Raw genomic sequence first — 10,784 nt, 5'->3', positions numbered from 1 at the left:
CCTTTCAATGTGCTTCTCAGCGTAAATTGAGGCAATTACTAGAAACACCGAAGTCCCACTGCTCTACCGACATGATTTCCTGAGCCTTTGATTGAGGTTGAAGTTGCAAACCAAGACCAGATCCCGATTGACACAAACTCAAAGTGGTGTCACCTACACTCAAGGCCCCAAACTCATCACGTGCATTATTATGCTTAAGGAGCACTCCCAAATCTATATATTCACTTGCCCAAATTTTTTCCTTCAGTGAGATAGCCACTTCCACACCTAGTGGGTCGCATGCGCTAATAAATGGTTCCGGTGCCCCCAACACGGCAGAAAGCCTAGGCGCCTGGGGCTCAGATCTCTCAACACCGACCTCCACTAGATCTAGGCCTAGATCTTCGGCTACCCCTGCCGACCGCGCCGGCACTGAAACTGCTGGCTGAGCCTGCCCCGAGCTACCGGTATCCGACTCCTGAGCTACTATCTCATGCCAAGCAATAGATCTGCCCACGGGCGCCTGGCCTTCCCGCCCCACTAGATCTAGATCTAGCTCTGCCATTTTATCACCAACTTTAGACCTAGGCCTACCACTTTTTTCATCACATCGACAACTTGAGACTGAGAGGGATTTAACTCACCGCTCCTTCCTGGCCCGTTGTTGCCGCCTCCCAGCCCCAGATCCACACTTGCGGGGGTTGACGTCGCCCGTGGACCTCTCGGCCGACCCGGCCTCCTCTTCGGTGTGTCATCTCCCTTCCTCGCACCTGCGGTCGTTATTTTCTTGGCCTTAACCTTTGGCATGATCAACTCGCGAAACTAGAGTTAGACTCGAAGCTCCGTCACTCAGCCCAAGTCCAATGAATCCTGGATGCAATCACCTCCAAAGTTCAATCAAGCGAACCGCCAAGAAAAAATTCAATCCTGAAGTTGCAAACTGAATCTTTTAGGTCCACAAATCGGCACAGCTAACTTAGTCTTAGTTCTACGGCAACAATTCCTGAGGCTGAAGTCTGAAGACAGTAAAAAACTGAAATCAGCGTCTGTATAATCCAATAAAAGTATGAATCCTTTGTGTAGATATCCGGTATAGGTAGCTAGACAAATGTCGAAATATCTGCCACCTAGGCTAGTTGCCAGTGCCGAAAGAAAATTTTCAAAAATTTTGTAAGCACGCTTTACACATGCACCGTCATCTCTCTTCATTGAAAGCCAAAACGAAAATGAAGCATTCCCGCACTTTTATCCGCGCATAGCTCAACCGCGGCAAATGTCTGGCATTGTGCCCAAATTCTTTGGCGCGGGCGCAAAAAGCGCTGCCCCGCCCTTTACGGGTCGGGTCACGAGCCCTTTCTCGGGCAACCACGCCCCCTTTCAAAATCAAAACAAACTAAAATGTGTATTTTGCTAGCCCGCTAATAAATCATTTTAAATCGTCAAGCCGTCTTTAAAATCCATTAATAGCAAGGGATAATTTATACTGACTACAACAGAATTCTACTTTTGCAGAAAAAGGCTATGCGCATTATTTGTCATACAGATTTTCGTTCACACACTGATGCACGTTTCTACAATCATAATCGGTGATTTATATAGTCATAATCTTGGAAAGTTTATGTATACTTTGGATAGAAATGAACTACCAAATATTTTTTATTCCATCATGTTCATTAAAAATGTCAATATTCATCATTATATAACAAGGTCCGCCGGACTATTTAACCCACCAAGGGCAAGAGCCGTCCTTCTGAATAAAACATTTATTTTTACCGGTACAAAAGTCCGGAACTCTCTTTTTGAATCAGTGCGCAATAAACCAACAATTTTTGTTTAAACAAGTGCACACCTAGTTACCAATAATGCATATAGCATTTCCATTTATTTTAAAGCAGGATAAAAGAGCAATGTAGATAAAATGCCTTGCTCACATGCATATCTGCCGCGGCCGGGAATCGAACCCCGGACTTTTTCATGTATAGCCAGGCGCCTTGGACCACTCGGCCACGGCACCTCCACCAACAAATTTTACATGTTTAAGTTTCAGTAATGAGTTAAAGAAAACTCTTCTCCACAAATATAAACCGCAGATTTCCAACGTCTCTACTTAAGCAGCTTCCTCCCCTTTTTCTTTTTTATTTTTCTTTATTCTTTTTGTATCGTTCTTATTTTGTTGTCCTTTCCTTTTTTATGTGCTTCAATGAGCATGGCCATCTGGATGAACAGTGTACGTCGCTGATGCCAAAAAGCAAGACTTTATCACAATAATAATAATAATAATGATAATAATACTAATAATGATAACAACAATGATAATAGTAAATAATAATAATAAAAATAATAACAATCCTTTCTGAAACCGGTTCAAGTTCATTATTAATGATGACGTGGAACCTTAGTGGGAGAAAAAAATATTGGAGTCGTCAGCAAACAAAATAAAAGATGAAGTATGGGAAGACTTGCAAAATCATTAATATATATAAGGAAAAGTAGGGGACACAAATAGAGTCCTGCGGAACACCAGAGTTAACAATTTTCGTTATGGAATTAGTATTTTCGATAGAGACAAATTGTTTTCTATTGTCTAGGTAGTTCCTGAACCACTCCAAGGATATTCCTCTGACTCCATAATAATTATGTTTGTAAGGATTACGATTATTCCGATATCTATTTTAATGTTGATTTGTGATATTGATATGAATTATGTTGAAAAATGCATATTCTGTCCTTGTTATCTATTAGCTCAGATAATGAGAAACCGACGATCATTTAGTTACAAACAGTTTTTTTATCTACTTTAGAATACTCGTGGTACATATACTGGAACATGTATATGCCTTAAGTAAAATGTATACACAACTTTGCAGTGGACTTAAACATGAGAAAATGGTGTAGACCCAGTGAATGATTAATGTGCACACCCCTTAAAATATCCCCATTACATGGATCATTGTGTAAGAATATTAGGATAATGAGATTTAGTCTAAATGATAAGTTTGAAGTCGAACGTCATGTTAAGTTTACATTCATGGCTTAATCGAGCAGCACAAACAGGAAAAATCCATCAAAATGGGATAAAACTTGTCAAAACGTGATATAGTCACACTCTGCGTCTTTTTTCAAATTCTTATATTTTTGCATGCAAGACAACAGGATATCGCAAAAGACTTAAATATCTAATGTGCGGACAAAAATGTGTATGCCTATATTTGAGTACTAGGACCAATATGAAAAGTAATCATTTCTAAACAACACATAGCATTTTGTTGTACAACAATACATAGATTCATCTCAATTGAATTGTTATCAACATTACATAAAGTATTTCCATTCATTTGATGCAAGATTAAATGTAAATATAAACACAACTAAAGAAAGTCCCCCAAATAACCCTACAGAATCTTCCAATATACATGTAACATATTATTCAACTTTAAACCAGACGTTGGATGTAGCTAGGAAACGGGTTTTCCCCCAAAAAATTAACAACATCCATGACTTAATGACTGAATGAGCACAACATGAACACTAATTATTTTTTGGTGAACATTGTAGATGTTTGCCTTAATGGGTTAAGCACAAATTGAAATCAATATTCATGATATTGGTTGTAAAGCCTAGATACAATATCAATGTTGTTACCACAATTTTGTAATCAATTTGTGCTAAATTTTTTGGAATCTTAGGAATGTCTCCTAACACCCCATAAATTGATAAAACCGGATGTGACAATATGGCATGCGGTTAAAGTTTTGACAATGATGTTAAACTGCATTCCTCTACATATTTTATCACAATGAAAATGAACGTAAAGTCACCCTTGGTTTGATATTTAATTTCATTTAAAATTGTTTAGCCTGATCACCTGGCTGTCAACATAACATATACATGTATATATTTTCATAACTTCTGTATAATATCTAATGCTTCCATATTGAATAAATGTACAGTATCATACTTTTTCCTTGTTTTTTTCCACACATTATTAAGCAATAAACCCCGTTAGTCTACTGTAAGTCTACTGTAAAATTAGATAGTCGAGGGCGGAATTGTCTATTCAAGTAACAAAGCCAAATATTTGCTTCAAACTGGGTAAGGTATTTGCCATAGGCCAAGAGAAAAAAAAGTTCTATTCAGTTCTGCCATCACAAATAAATATTCTTTCAGTGGAAAATGTATTGTCTGGAGCAGGATAAGGTTTGGTGATCTTTTATACAACGGGGTGCATGAATCAATTCAATTCCGAGTTCGAAGATGAAGGCCAAATAGTTCATAAAGTACGTGTCTCAAAAATATATTTTTAGTATGTTTAGGGTGTTGGCTTTTGACTTCAGAGAAGATCACCACGTTAGAATGTATTGACAAATGCATTGTGAAATGAACATTTTGAATGAACTCTGAAAGAAACTCGAATATGCCTCCTTGAGAACAACAACCAAAATCTTCGATCACCGAGTTTGACAATAACAATGGATTGTTATTAAACTACAATACTGGATAGTACTGGAACATTCGATGTCAAAATGGAAGGACATTATTTTGTGTCTCTTCTGATTATGTTGGAAATTTTATCGACAGGTAAGAAAGACTGCGTTGATTTGAATTGAATGTTTAAGAGACACGTGTTACATTTTAGTCTATATCACATGCATTGTTTATAATGATCTACTCCTCCTTGTGATACTATTTTGTACAATTATGGTGAAGAAAATGTAAAAATACGAGGGAGCTAAGATGACAACAATAATTGTTTCATGCTCACGGGATGCTGCTTACTAATAGGCAAAATACGTAAGTTTGTGGGAGATGTCTGGTTGCATTGTGTGTGTGTGTGTGTGTAGGTGTGTATGTGGGGGGGTAAGGGGGGGGGCGGCTTAGCAAACTTCCAAACATACGGCGATGAAGAATACACTGCACAATTTTACCCAGGTGTTGTATTAACAGAAGGAAATTATTAATTTCATTAACTATAAAGAAATTATCTATATAACCAACATATTCTTTTACTTTTTTCATCATATTCTGTAGATTATGTGAAAGTTTTGATTTCAAATTTATTATTTTGTATTTTCATGTACCATAATTTTCACGATTTGTGGTCAGTACTACTTTGACGTAGTTTGTATGTGTTTATTACATGTATCTGTTATTTGTTTCATTAAGTGCACTTTAGCAGGTAAAAACCCCAGGAAATAAGATAGCTCGGCTTTCACAGGTTTTCCTTTCTCTACGTATTTTGATACTTTATATCACATTTGTACATGTTACATTATCTGACAAACAGATCAATAAATCAAGAGCATGATTTCTAAGACAGTTACCATATTAAGATCATGGTTGATGATAAACTAAATAACACAGACATGATAGACACAGACATGGATCTTAACATTCAAAACGGGGGGCGGGGCGAACTACACCCCAATGCTGATTAAAGCGGCTACCGAGACTCTTTCTTTTCATACGACCGAACTACAATGACCATGTACATGATAAAGAAGAGGATGATAAACACTGACACTATCAGCAAAACTTCAAGACGAGGATCAAATTTATGTTTACCTCAAATTTTTGGAATGCCAGTTAGATGAATACGAATACGTACTAGCTAATAGCAAATTCTATTAGATTGCCGAGTGCTGACCTCAGAAATATAGTGTCAATACCCTTGTATTCATATATTCATATACAAGTAGGCTAATTAATTATCTAAAATATTCATTCTGATTTTGCTCCTAAGTATAACTTTGTCATAATATAAATATTATTTACAGGTCAGCAACTTTAAGCCTCTTTTTTTCTAAAGAAAAATCATCCTCTTATGGATGGCCAACTTTGCACAAATGCAAAACCAAAACTACTTGAAATTTATTAAGAATAAAAAATCTCGCATTAAACCAATAATCAACACAGTAATTGATTCATATGATTATATATATATATATATATATATATATATATATATATATAGATGTAAGAAGTTATACATGTAAAGCAGCTCTAGCAACTCTTGTATTTTAAAATGATTTGAAAGAAATGAATGAAGAAAACAATGGTATGACTTAAAGGAAGATTCCTTAGAGCTATCTACCCTTTGGAAAAATTGGTGATGCCGAAAAAAGGTCTCTTTACATGTATAATTTCTCACATTTGTATAAATTGTCCCATACATGTACTGTATCTACGTAATAACTTTGATCCAATTGAGGCATGGCGGCTTGTCATTGTTAAAAATTCACCTACATCCGACAAAGGAAATTTAATGGTGGTGTCGAAAATTTGTTTATCTGACGGTCAATCGGATCGAAGTCGTCCTAGTCACTAACCCGTCTCTGTGGTTTAGTGGTTAAGGCACCGGCGTTCAAAGCTAGGGGCCCTGATTCAATTCCCGGCAGAGAGATTTCTTTTGCATCACACATTAATGTTTCCAAGGGCAGATAACTCTGAGGAACCTTCATTTAAAGGACAAGTCCACCCCAACAAAAACTTGACTTACATAAGAAGAGAAAAATTCAACAAGCATAACACTGAAAATTTCATCAAAATCGGATGTAAAATAAGAAAGTTATGACATTTCAAAGTTTCGCTTCATTTCATAAAAACAGTTATATGAACGAGCCAGCTACATCCAAATGAGAGAGTCGATGATGTCATTCACTCACTATTTCTTTTGTTTTTTATTGTTTGAAATTTGAAATATTTTGATTTTCTCGTCATTGTCATGTGAAATGAAGTTTCATTCCTCCCTGAACGCGTGGAATTTCATTATTTTAACATTTTGTGTTTCAGGCAAGGAGGTCCTAACCGTCAAATTCGTAAAAATTGAAATATTGTATAATTCAAACAATAAAAAACAAAAGAAATAGTGAGTGAGTGACATCATCAACTCTCTCATTTGGATGTAACTGGCTCGTTCATATAACTATTTTGTTAAAAATAAGCGAAACTTAGAAATGTCATAACTTTCTTATTTTACATCCGATTTTGATGAAATCTTCAGCATTTCGCTTGTCTGATTTTTCTCTATTGATTCAAATCAACATTTTTCTAAGGTGGATTTGACCTTTAAGCTACGCCTACTATTGCTCTCTTCATATTTATATATACATGTATAAACAAGTTTATTAGAATGAAAACATGATTAAAAACCCCGCAATGAATGTACAACTAAAATCAAATACGGGCAGTTACTATTATGTGACGTCACAAAATAAACTAAAGAAAATTAATGAATTTGATATTTTTCAAAAGATTTTTTTGTGAAACAGATTTCTTCTGCTTGAAAAAAATGTCGTCTAGGTGGGCTTTCACTGTAAAAACACTAACTTTTTAAGTTTTAATTGGTGTGTAACTGTTCATTATTACAATATGACTAACTGAATCTGAACATCAGTATGAGCACTTGAGTACCAAATGTAGCAAATGCAGGGAAGATGAAAGCTTGAATCGCAATGCTGGCAAACGCTATATATTTAACAAAAAATCATTTATTAAAGTTTGTACGAAGTCGACTACAGCACTAAAACAAATCACAGTGGGAGCTTCATCAGAAACATTTAATGCTAATGTGAATCTGATGATAAACATACAAATTATCTCCATTCTTTAAAACGTACAAATGTTGGTATCAATAATGAATAAAGCATTTTCATGATGCAAGATAAGATAGCAGTGTAGACATATATGCCTTGGTCAAGGACCGTGCCGAGAATCGAACCTCGGACTTTCCATACACCATCAGGCACACTAACTCAAACCCATAACCTACACAAATGCCCACCCAAGAAGGAAATGAAAGCGTGTGGAACTTTAAAAGACACTTTGCAAACAGGTGCTGAGCTCGCAAGATGAATGCTTAAATCAATGATGAAGATTCCATAACATCCAGATTTTCATCCTTAAACCAGCTCTCGTCATATTTTCATCTAATGCCTCACTTTTACGTTAATTATATGATGTTTGGCTCTTCCCTCACTACATAGAGCCAACCAATCACTTTACTTAGTACTGATTTTGTTGCAAATCACAACTTTAAAAGCATGTATCTTTTTTCTCGTTTTCCCTAGCAGTTGATGCTTTTTGTGATGCGCCCTCCCCAGTAGCAGCCACTCGTCACAACGGCACTCTAGCAGTTTATAAGACCGGAGATACCCTCTACTTCACCTGTGACACTGGCTATTCCACAAACTATGACCCACCTTCGTCAGCTTGTCTAGCCAATGGCATTTGGAATCCATCCGATTTAGCTTGCGAACTAAGTGAGTTCTCTTCTTAACTCAAGGATCTTATTTCAAATGGCACATGAAGAGAAGTGCAGATATGTATTGGTGATGAAGATGGATAGATGGCACTCTAGGGATGGAGTAATAAAGAAATATTCTTTCTTTATTATTCTATCCCTTAAGTGTCGTCTTTCCTTCTTCAATGACGTCTGGTATTACCATGATCTCGATGATGATGGTGAGGATGAGGATGATGATAATGATATTTATTATCATAATTATAATCGTCATCATCATCATATTATTATTGTTATTGTTTATTATTTTTATTTTTATTATTCTCTTTTGTTGTTGTTATTCTTCTTCTTCTAGTTCTTCTCATTAGGACTATTATTATCATTAGTATTATTGCCGTAGTTATCATCTTCCTTACGTTGATCCTGAAATCTATGACAATGATGCTAAATAACATAATAAGGAAGAAAAGACTGAAATGACAATAACGCGCATATTTAGAATTCAGGTGAACTTTAAATGTCTCCATCAAATCATACAAAAAATGTATATGTATTTATGATTTTTCTGAAGTTGTGCCTTGCTTGAACTATCAATATAACCATTCACCAAGATGATTCCCATGAAACTGTTATACAGAATACGAACTGCTTTCAAATGTGTAATTAAAATGTTGAATATTGACATAATGATCTATATAAGTGTTACCTTTATGCCGCTTCATCAATGTTTAAGCTTCTATTTCAAACACATCACCAACATTAATTTTGTTTATATCTTTCAGATACATTATCACTTATCATCTCCATTATAGTAGCCGTCATTACCCTCTTCGTTTTCGTGGTTATAGTCATATGTATCTTCAGAAGAAAGTAAGTCATTTTTAATTATTTGATAGCGTTATAAGATTTTCAAAATATGTTGTCATGATTATCAAAATTTTTAATGAAGCTTCTAATCTATGAAGAGACTTGGAAATAATATCAAATTGCACCGTAGCCTTGGATGTGGATTTATAATTAGAATTGTGAAGCCGAGTATTTCAATGTATTTTTTGTTTAAATTGAAGCTCTACATTTTGACACATCCCGCTAACTTCTGACATACAAAAATCGAAAATTATTTTGAAGGAAATTAATTAATTCGTCATATTCCAAACCAGATGACCACAGTCGAACGATTTAAAATTACACTTCAAAAATTATCTTTGCTTGTGTCTTTAAAAAGAAGAAAAATGTCCTGCTCAATCATCGCAAAAGCATATCAATGATAACAAAGTGTTTTTCAATTGGTATTAACCTTTGTTGTGCATGTTACATTTTTTTTAATCAAGGCGACGCCAAACGCATGCTTCATCTCCGAAGATAATCAGGAGAAGTCCAAAGTTTCCGGAATATCCACCTGAAAACTTCGAAATGTCCAGGCCAGGATCGTTATACGACTCCATCAAGATTAACGTAGATAAGAACGCTATTAATGGCGCCATCGCCGGTATGGATGGGATCAGTGAACAGTCTGACGGTTTGGACAATCCCATACATACAGACAATGGAGGAATTGACATCATAGATGCCGATGGCCTTAATATGACAAGGGCACGCGTAGCTGACAGGAGTCGGTCACGTGATCATGAATACACGAATCACACCCAGAGCGAGGTGCAGTCCACGTGAAAATACAGCCTTCAAAGAAACTCTATAAATGAGTGTTAAGAAAAAAACTTGCTGGAATGTTGATGTAATGAGGGACACGCAATAAATTGCATATTTGCAAATGAAATCCGAAGCGGTGTTCTTTTGGGACAAGATAGCTTGTGCGAAAACAGAAAAATCAAAGAAACAGAAAGTTTGAGAACAATCAGACAAATGGTGAGAAAGTTATGAGCATTTGAATATTGCGATCACTAATGCTATGGAGATCCTCACATTGGCAATGCGACAACGATGTGTGATGTCACTTGTGATCATACATTAGGATATTTTTCACTTAAACTGCCTCTTTCATCATATCTATATCGACAGATCATGTGTTCTTTCTATAAGAGGGCATGTCATACAGATAAAACAAAAATACACCATGGATAAAGTTTTGTATCACCTTAAGAAAAAGCAAAAAGAGACATTTCGGGGGTATTTTATAGTCCATCAAAGGGAAAGTTGTTCACATACATTACATGACACATCCTTGTCGCATTGCCAATGGGAGGATCTCCATAGTATTAGTGATTGCAATATTCAAATGCTCATAACTTTCTCACTCTTTGTCCGACTTTCTTTGTTCCTATTCTTTAATTTTTCTGTTTCGACAGAAGCCTATTCTTTCCAAAGGTTTCATTCCCATTTAGCATCTATGATAAATATAGCCAGAAAATACTGGTTTCACTGGGTATGTAAAAAGTGAAAATTGTTTGCATTGTGTAGGCCTACTTTCCTTTGATTAAGTACTGTTGATTGTCCAAAGGTTTCAGCGCATATTATCTCACCAATTCACGCATATAAATAAACATACATATAGACCAACTAGTTCACAAACAAGCCCGATTTAAACAAAATATTTGTGCGGACAAAG

General features: G+C 35.8%; 1 protein-coding gene across 2 annotated transcripts; it reads left to right on the top strand.

The window, feature by feature from the left end:
- Nucleotides 1-4,151: 4,151 nt before the first annotated feature.
- LOC121431084 lies at nt 4,152-10,108 on the top strand. Of its 2 annotated transcripts, none has more exons than XM_041628564.1 (4): nt 4,152-4,557; nt 8,046-8,237; nt 9,001-9,088; nt 9,550-10,108. In XM_041628564.1, the coding sequence occupies exons 1-4, from the start codon at nt 4,503-4,505 to the stop codon at nt 9,887-9,889; spliced, it is 675 nt and encodes a 224-aa protein (XP_041484498.1). In that variant the 5' UTR covers nt 4,152-4,502; the 3' UTR covers nt 9,890-10,108. The 2 variants fall into 2 exon arrangements, with proteins under 2 accessions (XP_041484498.1, XP_041484499.1); XM_041628565.1 differs by having other exon boundaries at nt 4,154-4,557; nt 8,049-8,237.
- Nucleotides 10,109-10,784: the final 676 nt, after the last annotated feature.

This window comes from Lytechinus variegatus, chromosome 17 (genome assembly GCF_018143015.1).
Source record: "Lytechinus variegatus isolate NC3 chromosome 17, Lvar_3.0, whole genome shotgun sequence".
NCBI lineage: Eukaryota > Metazoa > Echinodermata > Echinoidea > Temnopleuroida > Toxopneustidae > Lytechinus > Lytechinus variegatus.
Note: the sequence above shows the minus strand (reverse complement) of the source record. Positions and strands in the feature narration are given on the sequence as shown.

Excerpts from the sequence above, each read along its gene's own strand:
- LOC121431084 (XM_041628564.1), top strand. The coding sequence starts at position 4,503 with ATGGAAGGACATTATTTTGTGTCTCTTCTGATTATGTTGGAAATTTTA. Across the intron at positions 8,238-9,000 it reads CGATTTAGCTTGCGAACTAA|ATACATTATCACTTATCATC; the intron begins GTGAGTTCTCTT and ends TATATCTTTCAG. Across the intron at positions 9,089-9,549 it reads ATATGTATCTTCAGAAGAAA|GCGACGCCAAACGCATGCTT; the intron begins GTAAGTCATTTT and ends TTTTTAATCAAG.